General features: G+C 53.1%; 1 protein-coding gene across 1 annotated transcript in view; it reads left to right on the forward strand.

Moving 5' to 3' along the window:
• The window catches only part of OTOF (otoferlin), a 154,598-nt gene that overhangs the window by 62,847 nt on the left and 73,222 nt on the right, over window positions 1-18,529 (forward strand). Inside the window, exon 5 of the mRNA XM_059728060.1 lies at window positions 14,914-15,104. Coding sequence (XP_059584043.1) covers window positions 14,914-15,104 — 191 coding nt within the window. The remainder of the gene's footprint in view (window positions 1-14,913; window positions 15,105-18,529) is intronic.

Raw genomic sequence — 18,529 nt, forward strand, 5'->3', positions numbered from 1 at the left:
CTGCGTTGAGCCGCCCACCTCCCCGCGCCCGACCACCTTCCAGGCTCTGAGTGCCTCCCTTAGGGTGCCTCCCGTCCGGCCGACCCCTTCCCTGGAGCACACCCGCTAGCCTGGGGTCCCGCTGCCACCATCCAAGGCTCTGGACTCACTTCTTGCTCTGCGTGCCTTGGAGAACACAGGCCTGATCGTCCAATGGGTACTAGATCCAATACAAGCACTCGGGGCACTTCCCCAAGTCAGGGGCTTATTAGGAAAGTCTCCCTTAGTCCACAGACCTAAGGGGCCTCCTTGGCATAATTTAGACCCACCCCTCAATAAGTCTCCCACACCGGTCACAAAGGAGAACTTTATTGATTACAGGGGGTAGGGCGGAAACAGGGTAAAAGGTAGAGCAGTATCATGGAAATCTTACAGGAATATCAAAGGAATCCCATAGAGCAAACCAGGGTGGCTGAGGTAGCCGTTTAAACGCATCTGAGTTACTGAAACTAAATATCTAATCGGATCTTTAGTAGCTTACTCACTCTCATCGTCCGGAGGTAGTTGTTGTATCCTCTGGAGGCAGGGCACTCTTGGAGCATGCGGTGATGAGGAGAGAGCCAGGCTCAGATTCACCTGGATGACCGCATGGCTAATGGCTAATGGCTGACCCCCTTCTTCTTGGACCGAGCCCTTAAATAACCTCTCTGACCTCAGCAGCCCGGTCCAATCGAAGCTGCCAATACTGGCCACAAGCTGACCAATCTCCCCCGCATCCCTGGCTACCTGGGCCCGCGCAGGGCCGGGTCTTTCCCCCCTGCCCAGGTGACCAGAGCATCGCCTCCCAGGCGCCAGGCTTTCGTCATGCAGACCAGGTGGGAGATCCCCGCCCTGAGGGATTCAACACCCGCCTCCCAGGCTGGCTGAGACAGGTCTCTGGAGAGGGGCACTGACAGTGGCATTTCTGCCACACTTCCCCCCCCTCCTTTACAAGCTCGGACACGGGGCCTCTCAGGGCCGTGGGTCCGGGCGTGTCGGGTCAGGGGGTTCCCACGGGATGCCAGAAGAAGGAAAAGGGAAAAACCTGGAACATGGAACAAGTTAAGACAATAACAGATAGAAACCATAAAACCTGATGGCAGTCTTACACTAGTGATCTCCTCACTAGTCCCAAGTCCCAAGGACTCGCTACCCAGAGTCCTTTCGTGACAAGGCGTCCGCTATCACGTTCTGGCTTCCTTTTATGTGTTGGACAGTAAAATTAAATTCCTGCAGCTGCCAGGACCAACGTTGCAGCTTGGCTTTGGTGTTGTGCATGGTCTGCAGCCACTGCAGTGGGGCATGGTCCGACAGGACGGTGAACTGTTGTCCCCACAAGTAGGGCTTCAGCTTGTTCAGGGCCCAGACGATGGCCAAGCACTCCTTCTCGATGGAGGACAGGTTTCGCTCCCGAGGGATTAGCTTCCGGCTGAGGTACGCCACGGGGTGCCGTGTCTCCTGGTGCTCCTGTAAGAGTACAGCTCCCAGTCCTACGTCGGAGGCATCCGTTGCCACGTAGAAGGGTTTATCCTGGAGCGGTGCCTTCAGGATCGGTTGTTTGACCAGGGCAGCCTTGAGGGTGTCGAATGCTTCCTGGCACCCCTGCTTCCAGACCACCGGGTCCGGGCTGCCCTTCTTGGTCAGCTCGTGCAGCGGGGCTGCGGTTGCTCCAAACCCCGGGACAAATCTTCGGTAGTAACCCGCCAGGCCGAGGAAGGCTCTGACTTGCTTCTTGGTCTGTGGAGGTGGCCAGTCTTTGATGGCCTCGATCTTGTCCCACAAGGGAGCAATCTGACCTCCACCCACACGATGACCCAAGTACACCACCTCCGATAGTGCCCACTGGCACTTCTTGGCTTTCACCGTAAGACCAGCTTGCTTGATCTTACCTAGCACGGTGGTCAGGTGAGTCAGGTGCGACTCGAAATCCTGAGTGAAGATGGCGATGTCATCGATGTAAGCCATGGCAAACTGCTCACATCCTTGCAGCAGATTATTGATCAGTCTCTGGAAAGAGGCGGGCGAGTTGCGCAAACCGAAAGGTAAAACTGTGAACTCGTATAGCCCCGTAGGTGTGGTAAAGGCAGACTTGGCTATGGCATCCGGGTCCAGGGCCATCTGCCAAAATCCTTTGGACAGATCGAGAGTAGAGATCACCTTGGCTGGGCCCAGGCGATCCAGCAACGTGTCCATCCTGGGCATAGGGTACGCATCAGGGGTGGTGATGGCATTCAGCTTCCTGTAGTCCACACAGAACCGGATGGTCCCGTCCTGCTTCCGGACGAGCACCACCGGACTGGCCCAGGGACTCGTCGAAGGCCGGATTACCCCCAACTCCTCCATCTCTGCGATCTCCCGTTCTATTTCTTGCCTCACTTTCTCATTGACTGGGTAATGTCGGGAGTATATAGGGCGATGGCTGCCCGTCTCTATCGAGTGTACCGCCAGGTCCGTTCTACCTGGTTTGTTAGAGAACACAGTCTCAAAGTCCTTGAGCGCTGCGAGCAGCTGGTCCTTGTCCTGGGAGGGCAGATGGTCCGGCAGGCGGAGTTCCTCGATCCCTGCCTCGCCATCCCAGTCTCCATACATGACCGGCTCCTCGGGGTCCTCCGGAGTTCCCTCAACGGAGGGGACCCAGAATACCATCTCCTTTCTGTCGTAGTAGGGTTTAAGCATGTTCACGTGAATTGTCTTAGGTTTCCTACCCTTAATACCCACTACATAGGTCACATCATCCAGTCTGTCCAGGACAGCATGGGGACCTTCCCAAGCAGCTTGCAGCTTGTCCGTTTTTAGTGGCAGGAAAACCATCACATTCTCACCCCGCTCAAAGGTACGTAAGCGGGCCTTCTCATCATACCAGGACCTTTGCTTCTCCTGGGCCTGTCCCAGGGAGTCCCGTGCCACCTTCATCATGTCAGTCAGTTTCTGACGGAAGTCAAGCACATACTCCACCACGGAGGTCTTTGTGGAAGCGATCTTCCCTTCCCATTCCTCTCTCACCAAATCGAGAGGACCTCGCACTCGCCTCCCGAACATCAGCTCGAAGGGCGAGAACCCAGTGGACTCCTGGGGCACCTCCCGGTAGGCAAAGAGCAGATGCGGCAGTTTCTCATCCCAGTCATTGGGGTTGGAGTCCACATAGGCCTTGAGCATCCCTTTCAAGGTCCCGTTGAACCTTTCCACCAGCCCATTTGTCTGAGGGTGGTAGGCTGTGGTCTTAAGGTGTTGCACCCCACAGCAGTCCCACAGGCACTCCATTACCTCCGCCATGAAGTTCCCACCCCGGTCCGTCAGGATCTCGGAGGGAAAACCCAGCTGGCAGAAGACCTTGATGAGGGCATCAGCAACCACGGGGGCCTCGATGGAGGTCAAGGCAACTGCCTCCGGGTACCGCGTTGCGTAATCCACCAGAGTCAGTATGTATTTCTTTCCTCTACGAGTCCTATGCTTCAGCGGTCCCACAATGTCCACGGCCACCCTGTGGAAGGGTTGGTCTATGATCGGGAGGGGCTGCAGGGGAGCTCTTCTCTTGTCCCCGCTTTTGCCCGTCCGCTGGCATGTCTCGCAAGATTTGCAATAGTCCGTCACATTCTGGGCAATTCTGGGCCAAAAAAAGTTCACCTGCAACCGCTGGCGTGTCCGTTCCCTGCCCATGTGACCAGCACACGGTAGATCATGAGCCAGGGCAAGCAATTGCTGTCTGTATTTCCGGGGTACTATGAGCTGGCGCTGCGGCTCCCTGGTCTCGGCATGGTTCTTTGGCACCCACAACCGATAGAGAAGCCCCTTATCCCAGACCACCTGTTCCCTCTTGTCCGGAGTGAACTCAGTCTCTTGCTCCTGAGCCATCTGCCGGAGTCCCTCCAAGCTGGGGTCCTCCCAAACCTCCTGCTTGAACTCCTCTTGCCCAACTAGGCAATCAGCAGGGAGTGCACACTCACCCACAGGGACTTCCTGGGTCTCCTCCCTGCTAGTGTCACCTCCCTCTGCCACTGACGGAATGCACGCCTCCCCGGGACTGTCACTTAACCCACCCTCGGGGTTACCGGTTCCCTCTGGGACCAGGGTGCAATCGCCGTCTGCAGGGGTCCCTTCCCCTGCGGCCAATGGTGTGACTTTCTCCCGGGGATTTCCTAACCCCCCTTCTTTAGCCTTCCTGCTCTGCAGGCGAGTCACCGCATGAACGGTGTGGGGCTTTGGCTCTTGGATCTGTTCCCACCTCCGGAGCTGGGCTTCCTGCTCTATAAGATCCCGTCCCACCAGGATGGGGGCCGGAGCCTCTTCCAGTACCCCCATTTCCAGATACGTTGCACAGTCGTTCCACACGACGGGGGCACAGAATACCGGTACCTTCTGGGGTGCGGACCCCACTCCGTGAATAGTGAGGGTCTTGCCTGGGATTATGTCTGCAGGTGAGACCAGGTTGGAACTAATCAGTGTCACACTGGCCCCCGTGTCCAGTTCCCCCACAAGGGTCCTCCCCTTCACTGTGATCATGGTCCGGTGGGGGGCCATCACCTCCTCCGAGTTTGTGATCCTGTAGCAACAGACACTCTCCTCAGAGGGGCTCTGGCCTCCCCCTCGCTGCTCACGGCTGTTGCACGCCTGACGGGCCTGGGTCTAGTGCTTAGCTTTGGGCAGTTGGGCTTGATGTGGCCCTGCTCCCCGCAGTTATAGCACCCCCTCTTTTCCGAATTGGGTGGTTTGTCCGAATCTGGGGCCGCCTTGCGCTCGGCAGGAGGTGGCCCTCTTTCCCCTTTTTGACCTGGGCCTCCCTTCCCCCCTCTTTGGAACCCTTTTTGCTCCTTCCCAGAGTAGGGAGGCTTCTCCCGGTTTAGCAACAGTCGGTCTGCAATGTCTGCGGCCTCGTAACCATCTTTGGGGTCCCTGTCCCTGACCAGGGTCTTAATCTCTCTCGGACACCAAAAATAGAATTGTTCCAGCACCAGGAGATGGCTTGCCTTATCTAAATTGTCAACCTTGGCTTCGGCTAACCATTTACTGCATGTGTCGTACAACATGACCACATAATCATTCAATGACTTTTCGGGTTGTGGGCGCGTATTACGGAATTTTTTCCGAAAATAATCCGGTCCTAACTTGAACCGTTTGGACACAGCAGCTTTGAAGGCATTATAGTCATCAGCTGCATCTGGGGGCAGGCTGTTCAGGATCACCGCCATGTCGCCTTCTACCAGAGCAGACAGGTACATCATGATCTTTTCCTCCGGCACCTTACACCGCTGGGCTTGTCTTTCGAAGTTGCTTAGGAACACCGCAGGATCGTCTCCCTCTCGGTAGCGAGCGAAGGCGGAGACGTCCAGTTTGGGCTGTTCCCCGGACGCTTGCGGAGGGTTCGCGTTTCCCCCAATGGTCTGCAAATGGAGCTGTGCTTCCAGCTTTTGTGCCTCCAACCGGGCTTCCCTTTCCAACCTCCTCTCTTCCAGCTCCATCCTTTTCAATTCTATCTGCTCCTTCTCGCGCTGGCGCTGGGCCTCCAGCTCCAGCCTTTTCAATTCTATCTGCTCCTTCTCACGCTGGGCCTCCTGCTCCAGCCTTTTCTCCTCCAGCTCCATCCTTTTCATCTCCAGCCGTCGTTGTTCCTTCTTTTCTTCCTGCTGTTCCCTTTCACGCTGGGCCTCCAGCTCCATCCTTTTCATCTCTCTCTCATGGAGTCTCTGTTGCTCGCTCTCAGAGAGTGATCTCCCGGCAGCCTCTGGGCTTGGCGAGCGGGAGTGTGGTCCTGGGTCAGGCCCAGGAGTTGACAAGCATGAAGCTGATGCTGGTTCTGACTCGCTGGTGCACAAAAGTTTAATCAGCTCTTCCTTCTTTAGCCCTTTCTTCACGTGAAGGCCTCTCTCTTTTGCCAGTTCCTTCAGTTCGGGCACAGTCATCCGGACATACTCGTCCTCCATCCTGACTCTCTACCCTATCCAGTCGACCCGATGTCAAATTAGAAATTGTTTGCTCAAGGGATTTCAGTGACTCTATTCCTTTCCCAAATTATGCCTCAAATACAGCAGGGTATTCGGATCCCACCGCTGCCACCACGTGTGGCGGGCCAGTAGGGGGCGCTCCTGCGTTGAGCCGCCCACCTCCCTGCGCCCGCCCACCTTCCAGGCTCCGAGTGCCTCCCTGGGGTGCCTCCCGTCCGGCCGACCCCTCCCCTGGAGCACACCTGCTAGCCTGGGGTCCCGCTGCCACCATCCAAGGCTCTGGACTCACTTCTTGCTCTGCGCGCCTTGGAGAACGCAGGCCTGATCGTCCAATGGGTACTAGATCCAATACAAGCACTTGGGGCACTTCCCCAAGTCAGGGGCTTATTAGGAAAGTCTCCCTTAGTCCACAGACCTAAGGGGCCTCCTTGGCATAATTTAGACCCACCCCTCAATAAGTCTCCCACACCGGTCACAAAGGAGAACTTTATTGATTACAGGGGTAGGGTGAAAACAGGGTAAAAGGTAGAGCACTATCATAGAAATCTTACAGGAATATCAAAGGAATCCCATAGAGCAAACCAGGGTGGCTGAGGTAGCCGTTTAAACGCATCTGAGTTACTGAAACTAAATATCTAATCGGATCTTTAGTAGCTTACTCACTCTCATCGTCCGGAGGTAGTTGTTGTATCCTCTGGAGGCAGGGCACTCTTGGAGCATGCGGTGATGAGGAGAGAGCCAGGCTCAGATTCACCTGGATGACCGCATGGCTAATGGCTGACCCCCTTCTTCTTGGACCGAGCCCTTAAATAACCTCTCTGACCTCAGCAGCCCGGTCCAATCGAAGCTGCCAATACTGGCCACAAGCCGACCAATCTCCCCCGCATCCCTGGCTACCTGGGCCCGCGCAGGGCCGGGTCTTTCCCCCCTGCCCAGGTGACCAGAGCATCGCCTCCCAGGCACCAGGCTTTTGTCATGCAGACCAGGTGGGACATCCCCACCCTGAGGAATGAAACACCAGCCTCCCAGGCTGGCTGAGACAGGTATCTGGAGAGGGGCACTGACAGTGGCATTTCTGCCACAGCCTGGTTGTCATGATTGTCATGGGGGTCTTCAACTTCCCCGACATCCTCCGGCCAAATCTGGCCGGTTGCCTAGCTTTCGATGACCTTGACCTAATGCAAGAGGTCTACGGGCCGACTGCTGGATCTGGTTCGGGCCAAAGGGCATGATCTGGTGATTGGTCTGAGGATCGAGGGGAAGCTTGGTGATGGTGACCATGAGCTGATCACCTTCCCCATTCAATGCAAGGTGAGCAAATCCCGCAGTAAAACAGAAGTCTTTAGCTTTGGGAAGGCAGACTGTCACAAGCTCAGGAGACTGGTCAGTCAGGCACTAATTGACCATGGCCCCTGGGGTAGGGGAGTGCACGAGGAAAGGTTGATCCTAAATAACTCAACCCTCAAAGTGCATCCCATCCTGCGTGAAATGCAGTCAGCGGGCAGGAAAGCCCCCTTGGCTCAACAGGGACCCTTGGACCTCCTAAAACTTAAAAGAGAAGCCTACACCACATGGAAAATGGGAATCGTCACCAAGGAGGACTACTCAGCACTTGCCTGCACCTGTAGAAAGCGGTTCAGAAAAGCCAAGGCAGCAACTGAGCTCAGACTAGCCATCAGGATCAAGGACAACAAAAAGTCCTTCTTCGCATATGTGGGAAGTTGGAAAAAGACCAAAGGCAACGTTGGCCCCCTGCGACATCAAATAGGGCAGCTGACGTCTGGTGCCCAAGAAAAGGCCAGTCTCCTAAACGATTACTTTGCATCACTTTCCCCCCCGCCCGAGGGGTCACGCTGTCAGATAGGACGCACAGCTTCCAAGGAGTGGGAGATGGGCCCGTAATTGCCGCTGATCTTCAAAAGGCTCGACATCCGTAAGTCCGCAGGTGCTGTTCAAGGAGCTGGCGGACATCATTGCGCTCCCTATGGTGAAGATATCTGAGAACTCGTGGCGCTTGGGTGAGGCACGGGAAGACTGGAAAAGAGCCAGCGTGGTCCCGATCTTCCAAAAAGGAAGGAGGGAAGATCCAGGGAACTACAGGCCAATCGGCCTGACGTCCATCCCTGGAAAGATCCTGGAGAAAATCATTAAGGGATCCATCCGTAAGAAGCTGAAGGAAGGCAACTTTCTGAGTGCAGCCAACACGGTTTGTGACTGGCAGGTCTTGCCTGACCATCCTCATCTTCTCTGACCGGGTGATGCATTGCCTGGACAAGGGAGACGAGGTTGATGTCATATATATGGATTTCAAGAAAGCCTTTGACTTGGTCTCCCATGATGTCCTCATGGTTAAGTTGGGGAGCTGCGGCCTCGACCCTTTCACAGTCCTATGACTGGGGAACTGGCTCCAGGGCTGGACCCAGTGAGTGCTAGTTGATGGGAGCAAGTCAATGTGGTGCAGGGTGACCAGTAGCATCCCCCCAGGGCTCAGTACCTGGGCCGGTACTCTTCAACATCTTCATTAATGATCTGGATTCGGGCGTCAGATGCGGACTGGTAAAGTTCGTGGGCAATACTAAACTATGCGGGGAGGCGGCCACACTAGAAGACAGGCTGGGGATACAGGCCAACCTGGGCAGGCTCGCAAGGTGGGCGGACCAAAACCCGATAGCATTTAAAGTAGAGAAATGCAAGGCACTCCACCTTGGGAAAAACAACCAGCTACACTCACTAGCACCACGACCACAAGAGACTTGGGGGTCTTGACTGACCACAAGATGAACATGAGCCACCAATATGATGCTGTGGCCGGCAAAGCAAACCAAACTCTGGCGTGCATCTACCGATGCGTCTCAAGCAAAACCAGGGACGTCATCCTCCTGCTTTACTCGGCCTTGCTGAGGCCACAGCTGGAGAGCTGCATCCAGTTTTGGGCCCCCCAGTTGAGGAGAGATGTGGATAAGCTCAAGAGAGTCTGAAGGAGAGCCACCCACGTGATCAAAGGCCAAGAGAGCAAACCTTACAAGGAGAGGCTGAGGGTCACGGGACTCTTCAGCCTGGGGAAGAGAAGGCTCGGGGGGACCTAGTGGCTGCCTATCAGTACATCATGGGGTGCATCAGGATCTGGGAGCGCAGTTGTTCACCAGGGCACCCCAGGTCCAATGGCCGCAAACTCCAGGAAGGTCAGTTCAGACTGAGCAGAAGGAAAAACTTCTTTACAGTCCAAGTGTCCAAGGTCTGGAACAGACTCCCCCCTCCCCGAGGTGGTGCAAGCATCTACTCTGGACTGATTCAAAAGGCATTTGGATGCTTATCTTGCAGGGATCATTTGACCCCAGCAGACTTCCTGGCCCTTGGGCAAGGGGGCTGGACTCCATGATCTTGCGAGGTCCCTTCCAGCCCAAATGTCTATGAAATCTATGAAACGTCGGTCTCTACCCAGCTTGTTGGGTGCATTTGGGAGCCTGTGGTGCTGCCCCATCTGGATGGTGACTGGGACATGAGCTAGGGAGCTTCAGGCTACCGGAGCCAGGTCTCCACGTGCATAATCACACCCTGCAGTGTGGACAGACCTTGTGCCCATTGCTGTGACCCTTTCAGATCGTAGACTCCCAGAGCAATGGGGCTGGAGGGGAGCATCTCGTCCAAGCCCTGTCTGAGGCAGGATCAGCCCTGTGCAAACCAGCCCACACAGATCCATGGTCTAACCCCTTAGCGGTGCCACACAGTCCACGCCGACACAACATTGGACATGACACACAAACCTGCTACAGGGAAAGGAGGGGGACCGTGGTGGCCAAAGTCCTGCTGCTGCAAAGGGGGGTAATATACGCTCGAGAGACCCCAGGTAGAGGCCGTGCCGCCGCTACAAGAGGAAGACAACCGCCCCCCCCCCCCCCCCCAAAATCTCCCCAGTCCATACCAGTTTGACCAGGAGGGGAAATTCCTTCCTGGCCCCAAAGGCAGCATCAGTCTGACCCTGAGTGGAGGCACAACCTCCAGCCAGCACCCTGCGGGGTTGGTGCCAGCAGGAGCATTGGCACAGCCCGGTCCCCATCCCCAGCAGCACCCGGCACCTCTGGAGCGGGGAATAAGGATGTGCAAAGTCTTCTCCATCCCAATGCTGCAGCCGTCTCTGGCAGCGACCGGCCCTCCCGCGGTTTTCCGCCACGGGTGTTTTTAGTAGACGTCCCCACCGCCAGCTGATGCCAAGGGAAAGCCCCTCGGGGCTTCACACCAGCCTCAGCTAGCTCTGTATGCCAGCATACACTTCTCAGACGCATGCAGCCGCTGTTTCCAAGGCTACACGGCCGGCTTTGATGGCTGAGCTCCTTACCCGCAGCTTGACATTTTGATATCTATAGTAACTCCCCCAGGTGCGCGGTGTTCCTCAAAACCACAAAAAAGCAGCTGTTTGCTGTGCTTAGCAGGGAGGAAACAACCTACTGCCGCAGGGAGCTAATAGCCAACGTGATGACCAGGGCTTAGGGGAATTTATGCTCTGGTGAGACCAACATGGGCACCCAGCAAACTGGTCCAGGGCCAGGTTTTACTCCGGCAACTGCACGCAGTTTCTCAGGGACTTGAGCAGGGTGGAGCAGTATAGCATTAAAAAACCCAACCCATACGTGCAATGTGTGCTGCAGTTAAACTAGAAAAAAGGGCAATTTCATCATGTGTACAAGTGCTGTAGGTGCCCAGCCTCCCTCGGACCCCAAAGAGGTGGGATGAAAACACACCTGGACCTTCGCAGGAAGATTTTCTCAGGTACCAAAGGGCTTTTTAATGCAGGGCAGAGCTGCCCTGCAAGAGCCAGTGGCTGGAAGGTAAAGCCCAGCAAATCCAGATGGGAAATAAGAGTTTATAGCAGTGTTTATAACAATTATTTGCAATTAAACCAATGTCCTGGGCCTCATGGCTTCGGATGCAAGCCGGGGGCCTGCCTGGAAGGTGTACCCAATGCAGGGGTAGCGGTCTGAATCCCAGGGGCAAGGTATACCAGAGGACAGACTAGCTGATCAAAGACTCCCTTCTGCATGAAGAAGCTCTGAATCTCTGCCTAGAGGAGTCTCTGCCACCTTGGGAACCGGGACGGAGTCGTCCATTTGCCACGTGTTACTCTGTGCCTCAGTGACCTGCTCTGTAAAATGGAGCCATATAAATCACTGCATTGATTCATCAGATCTTTGCAATTAAATGGAAAGCCCTGTTTTAATCCTCTGCTTTGTGTACTAGCGTCGGCGTGGGATAAAGATGGGGCGGGCATAAAGGGCGAGAGATTTTTAAACTCCCACATCTCCCCCTACTTATTTAACTCCCTGGGTTGTAGGATTCACGTACGCTGTGTGGGTGTATGTGTGTGTGGGTGTGATGGTGAGCGGGTGTGCACGTAGACACACACACACATGCCTGCTCACACGTATTCAGGTGGTGGGAACGCTTACAGTGTCCTTGCAGAGTGTGTTTGCAGGACGGAGACATCCTCTTCTCTCCAAGTTCACCTCCCAATTATTAGTGTGTGTGTGTGTGTGTGTGTGTGTGTGTTGGGGGGGGCAGGGTTTTAGACTCCCCCGTTCCCACGCAGTATCCATGGCAACCTCAAAAGCCAGGGAAGACAAACCGGCCCCCGGAGCTGTCTCCCGGCCCTCCTCAGGCGGGTGTTGGCCTAGACGTGGCCTCTGGAGCTCCCGTCCAGCCCTAATGCTCTAGGATTTCAATGATTTCTATGATTTCGGTGATTATGGGCATGTCTGGGCTGGTGTGGACAGGGCTGAGCCTGCCTCAGGTGGTGTTTGGACTAGACATGACCTCTGGAGCGCCCGCCCAGCCCCACGGCTCTAGGATTTGAGGCAGCCAACATTATTTTGTATAAATGCTTTTAGCCGGCACAGGATGTTTTTGACGGTCACCACCTCCCAGCTTTGCATTGGAAAAGCAACCCAAACAAACCCACGAAAGCACTGAGTTGCAAAAAATGGGGAAAAAAATAATGGGTTTTTTTGCAAACCAAAGACAATCCCCACAAAACCCTGCAGCATTTTCCTGAAAGCCAGTCTTTTTCTTTTATAAGAAGCAGATTTTGCAAAATTAAATTATTCAAGCTTTAGTTTAGGGGGTTTTTGGGGGGGGGTTTGCATTCAAAAACAATTCGGGATTCTTTTCCAGTTAAAATTGTCTTGCAAAATATAATTGGCATGTTTTGGCCGGCCCTAATGATGTCAGTGGCTTGCCTTGCTGAGGAGCTGAATAGCTTTTCGGATTATAAATCCAGAAGGAACTGTAACAACCACCCCCTGTGACCACCTATATAAACAGGTGCCAGGATTTCCCTGTATTAATGCCTGTTTGACACAGAGCATCTCTTCTAGTAAAAAAAAAAATTATAACCCAGCTTAATTTAAAGATTTCCAGTGAAGGAGACTCTATCATGTCCCTTGATGCCTGGATCTGCTAATTAATGAACTTCACTGCTAAAAAATTGTGCCCTCTCTTGCTGAATTTGTTGGGCTCCTGCTAGTTCCCGTGACAGGCCTGCCTTTATCAAATTTCTCTTCTGCAACGAGGTGCCAATTAACGGCAGCAGGAGGACAAATAATTTCCTGGTTCACCGGGTAAATCTCAAAGCAGGGAGGAGGTTGGAATTCATTTCAGGTCGAATGCAACGTTTCTTTTGACCCGAAACATCGTTATTTTTTTTTTTGTTTCATTCGAAATGTTTCATTTTCATTTCAGAAATCTTTTTTTTTTAGTAATTTAAGTCATTACATTTCAATGTAAGTAAACTTCATGGTAAAACAGTGCCTTACAACAGAATCAAGCTGTTTTGACTTTTTCAAGTGTTTTCTCGTTTTTTTTTCTTCCAGTCTGGTGAATTCGAAACCCGTTTATGGAAAGTTTTGATTCACCCATATCCGCTTCTTTTTTTTTGGTGAATCCAAAGGTTTCGCCCAGTTTTGTATATAGACTGACAGAGCCACCACTTAACCTTCTGTTTGGTCAGCCAACAACCAAAGTCTTATATAACTTTGAGGTGTTTTCCAGTCTTCTCGGGGTACAGGTATGCCTTGCCTGGACATTATACTTCCCAGGGAAATATTAGAGAAAGAAAGAGAAAGTTTTGTAATATTTTTACCCATTTTTTGAGTTCTTGGCTTTTCAGCCAAAATCCTCAAAAATTGCTCATCAATGGATATTTTCCATGGGTGACACCACGTTGGATGGAGATGCAGATACTCTGCAGAGTAGGGCTGGGATCCCGAATGACTTGCACAGACTGGAGACATGGTGCATAGTCAATCAACAAGGACAAGTGCAAAGTCCTGCACTTGGAGTGGAATAATTGGGAAGATTGAGGGGGGATTTGATCACAGTTTGCAAATCCCTGAAGTGCAATGATAGATAGAGAGGGTGGAGGTAGGCTTTTCTTTGTGGCCACAGGGGACAGGACTAGGAGCAAGGGCCTCAAGATGTAGCAGAGGAGATTGAGATTGGAGAGGAGAAGGGACTTGCTGACTGTACGGGTGGACGGGCATGGGAACGGGCAGCTAGAGGAGCTGTGGCATCTCCATCCTTGGAAGTTTCCAAGAGCAGGTGAGACAGACACTCAGCTGGTTTAATCGGGGATAACCCTGCCTTGAGCAAGGGGCTGGGCTAGATGACCTTGTGAGGTCTCTTCCAGCCTGACTTCCCCATCATCCTATGATCCTAAGTTCCAGTTAGAAAGTGGAAAAAATTGACTTCTTGTTTTAAAAAATCTCTTTTTGGGCAGGACAGCTTTGGTGGTTTCTAGCTGGAGGCTATTTTAACATCTGTCAAATGTTCTGAGAACCAGGAGATCAAAGGCACTTTCTGTGGGCGCGCCTACATGTTCATTAATGAGCTTTTGGTAATGTAGTACCTCCATGGTGAGGTGCTAGAAAAGGTGCATTCACTTATTTTAATGCGCATTAGCAAAAGCACCCCTTTTTTGACACTTTAATGCACATCAAAATAGGCTAATGCACACGTGTAAGTGCATCCATGATGTGTCTTTGCATCTGGGTAGATACCCTGTGGTTTGACTTGTCTTTAAAATCGAGACTGGCTACCTCTTTAAAAGACATGTTGTACCTCAAGGAGAAATCCCGATGCAGTGACAACAGGGCCCGATGCCACCTTTGAATCTATACATGGGGGAGTAATGGCTAGGGAAAGGGTGAGGATTTCACCTCTGCACACATCATTCTCCAGTCTGATACTAATATCACAGCTAGCTCTGGTGCAAAGACTTCGAAATGAAGGTTGAAAATGGAAGGTGCAAAAAAACCCCCGCTGGCCATGAACATGAGAGAGGGAGAATATCTTACAGAGAGAGATATAAGAACATAAGGTTTCCACAGCTCTGTGTATTTGGCTGGTGAAGAAAGAAATGTGTGCAACTCGGTTATGAAGTCCAAGTACTTCCAAAGCAAGGGAACGCTGCGTATGAATATATTGGGGGTGTCGGTTGTAGCTGTGTTGGTCTAAGGACATAGGCAGATAAGGTTTTTTGGGTAAATGTAATATCATTTATTGTTATTTAGTTGGTCTAATAAAAGATACCACATTTACCCAAATAACCTCTTCCATCTAGAGGACAACGGCAGGAAGAAAATAACCACACGCTGGGTCTAAAGGCAGAGCCATTCCAAGGACAATGACATATATATATATTAATCATGACGTTGACTGTCCCTTGGGACACACTACCCATGGGAAAGGGTCGGGTCCGGTCGGGTCTCATATGCATGATGCAGAACGACTGGAGACCCACCTGCTCTAACCAAATAGCAATGCCAAACCAAGGGGCTCAGTGCTATGGTAATGGGAGGGGGATATATGGACCCATGCTGCAGGGCACGACTGCTCCCTGCGGTCCTGAATGAACCTCCCGGCCCATCCTCATGGGTCCCACGTGTGTGTTTGGCTTGCCTTTCAGACCAGCGTCTCCATAGAGATCCGATACCAGGCCATGGACGGCACAGTGGGCACGTGGAGCGACGGGGAGTTCCTGGAGAGCCGCTCGGAGAGCGAGGGCAGGTACGCCCTGGAGACCGACAGCCTGATCTCCGGCCACCGGCACGGCACCTCGGGGCCCCCCAGCAAGTCGGCGGAGAGGAGCTTCCGGAGGTAACGTGCCCCGGTGCCCTTCTTACCGTGCCTCACTTTCCAAAGTTGGGCGCCACCGAGGCTCTATTGCATATATGGTCCCATCTGCTACCATTGCAAACTCCGTGCATACCCATACCCGGAGAGAGAGAGAGGAAGGTGGGGGGGTAATTGCAGTTTGCAAATCAAACAGCAAAAACTGCAGTATTAGATGGAACAGGGAAATGCAGGGTCATGAGCTGCTCCCATGCAGCGCAGGCGGGCGTGCTGCGGCAGCTGTGGATTGGGGGTGGTATACATAGGCTTGAAGAGACCCCAGAGGTCCACGGTATATTTATAATGCCCGCCGCTTGGGTTTCAAGGTGAGAACCGCGATGCCAGTCTACATCTCGCTGGTGGATATGCAGCAAATATCGTGCAAAGCGGTCATTCAGCAGCGAGTGGGAGAGTAGGCTGTTATCCCCCCTTGAGAACAGGCGTGGAGTGAACTGGAAGAGGCAGACCCTACTGCGGTAGGGGCTGGAGATGTCCTACAGACCCGTCACCCAGCCTCCTGGACCCGGGCATTTTGTGCTGCGGAGGTTTGCAGTGGGCACGGGATGTCCGATAAGACAGCTCAGCGAGGGGAATACGCACTGGCTGTTGATCAGGCCTCTTTTTTGGGGTGGGATGGATACTATTCTGCATTTCTGTAGAGCATCTTGTGTCCTGAAGAGCCACATAGTGTCATGGAGGTGGGTAGCCAATGGGTCACCGTGCCACTGACATGCAGCCGTGTCTGGGGAGGGAGCGGGAGCTCCGCTGATAAATGCAGAACGTCCCGGGGCGCCGGCAGGAGGGAGACACGGGCACTGGTAGCAGCAACAGGGAATTTCCCGACCCTGGATTTGGATCCTGAGTGGAAGAGCAAGGCCCTCTAGCCAGGAGCGTCTTTTGTCTTAGTCCCAGCTGCTCCGAACCAGATGTGTTCTCATTTCCATTGGCTTCAATCCAGAGTGACTCCACGGTCACCATCTGGATCATGCCTCGCTCACCGCGGTGGAAGGGATGCAGGATCTGAAATATGCATTCAAGGGGGGAAGGCTTTCCCGTCCCATACAACTCATCAAGGTTTCCTGAGAGGAGCTGCGACGAGCCTGGAGATTCAGAGCTGTGCGACAGACACAGGGTTGTTACCCAGGGCTGCCCCCGGCATTCACAGCTCTTGCCCCAAACGAGACAGGCAATCGGCTTCCTCTGCAACACAGAGCCTACCTGGTTTCTAGTGTCAAAACCATGTCATGTACAAAGACATTTCAAATCCCCGCAGTTTGCTGGGCTGATGGGAGGAAGCCAATCTGACATATCCCATCTGCTTTGCATGCTCCTTCCCGCAGCACGTGCTCTGGCAATAACAGTTTTCCTCCAGGCATCTAAATCCTCTGCATTTCGCTCCCCCCACAAAAAGATAGTCTCCCCATCTCAGCAGCTCACAGCTGAAGGATGAGACTCCTCGAGACTCCCCGTGTTCAGGCGAGTGGCTAAATTACTGTGCAAATTGGGCTGTAGACTGTGGATTTCCAGCTTAATTGAAACCATAGATCAACTTCCCAGCTCAATGTGCTGTGATTTTAGCGTGCAGGGAAGATGCTAATGGATTTAAAAGGGAGATTGCATGGTTGTTTGCCATGCCTGCACATTGGGTAACTACAGCTAGTGCTTTAGCAGCCTGGCTTTTGGATTTACGCGCTGAGCTCCCTTCAGAAGCCAATTTAAACTCTGGCAGGATCAAGATATCCTTTACAAGGCATCAGCTGTACAGAGGAGGCCTTATAAATGAGACTCCTATCTGCTTCATGGAGACTTAAAAAATACAAGGGCACTTTTTATAAGCACAGGTATGTTTGCTCAAGATCAAAATTCCCTTTCCCTCCACAGCGTTGGGTCTTTGTTGCTGTTTGCCCTTTGGCTCTGCCCTGGAGCTGGCTGCATTTCAGTGGCATGGAAAGCCAATTAGGGATGGAAGTTGATGCTTGTAGTCAACGTGTGTAATAGCAGTGTTCAGATACCTGCAAGGTGTTTGCAAAGAGGATGGAGCTGGGCTGTTCTCAGTGGGGGCAGATGACAGAACAAGGAGCAATGGGCTCAAGCTGCAGCAAGGGAAGTTGAGGTTAGATACTAGGAAGAAATCTCATGTTAAATATTAGGAAGAAATCTGCACCAAAAGAAATCTCCTGAGGTTCAACAAGTACAAGTGCAAAGTCCTGCACTTAGGAGGGAGCAATCCCTGCACTGGTGCAGGCTGGGAGTGACGGGCTGGGCAGCAGCTCTGCACAAAAGGACCTGGGGGGGACAGGGGACAAGCAGCTGAACAGGAGCCAGGAGTGTGCCCGTGGTGCCAAGAAGGCTACCGGCATCCTGGGCTGCATTGGGAGGAGCGTTGCCAGCAGATTGAGGGCAGTGATTCTTCCCCTCTGTTCAGCACTGGGGAGGCCACATCTGGAGTCCTGTGTCCAGCTGTGGGCCCCACGACAGACAGAATGTGGACACATTGGAGAGAGTCCAGTGGAGGGTAGTGAAAATGGTTGTGGGCTGGGGGACAGGACTGGTGAGGAGAGGCTGAGGGAAATGGGCTGATTGAGTCTGCAGAAGAGAAGACCGAGGGGGATTGAATAGCAGCCTTCACCTCCCTGCAGGTGTAGCCGAACAGTATTGAACCACCCACCTTACTACGCCCGACTAAAAACCCCGTTTCGAGTGCTTCCCCTGGGGTACCTACATCCAGCCGACCCCCTTCCTGGAGCACACCCGCAAGCCTGGGGTAACCCCTGTCACCACCCGGGGTCTGGTCTTTGCTCAGGCTCTGTGCCCCCCCCCAGGGTACACAGACCTTGATTTTGGGGTGCTTCTTTTCATAGATTCATAGATTCATAGATGTTAGGGTCGGAAGGGACCTCAATAGATCATCAAGTCCGACCCCCTGCATAAGCAGGAAAGAGTGCTGGATCTAGATGACCCCAGCTAGATACTCGTCTAACCTCCTCTTGAAGACCCCCAGGGCAGGGGAGAGCACCACCTCCCTTGGGAGCCCGGTCCAGACCTTGGCCACTCAAACTGTGAAGAAGTTCTTCCTAATGTCCAGTCTAAATCTGCTCTCTGCTAGCTTGTGGCCATTGTTTCTTGTAACCCCCGGGGGCTTATTAAATATTCCACTTTTTATGTGCCTGAAGCATTCACAAGCTGCCTCTTGTACAGGAGGAGCGGTCCCCTAAGGCTGATCCCTTCCCTCTTAAGCATGCCTTGCGAGCTGTGCTTAGACAAATAGATGTATTGATGAGAGAGGGATGGGGTGGGGAACGAATAACAACCACAGAATATCGAAAGGGGAACTACCTTGAGCAAATCCGTATGGGTTTGTTTAGCCCTTTTGATAGTCGTCTAGAGCGCTCAGTCCTAAATTACTGGCT

The sequence above is a fragment of the Alligator mississippiensis genome, chromosome 1 (assembly GCF_030867095.1).
Source record: "Alligator mississippiensis isolate rAllMis1 chromosome 1, rAllMis1, whole genome shotgun sequence".
In the NCBI taxonomy this organism is placed as follows: Eukaryota; Metazoa; Chordata; order Crocodylia; family Alligatoridae; genus Alligator; species Alligator mississippiensis.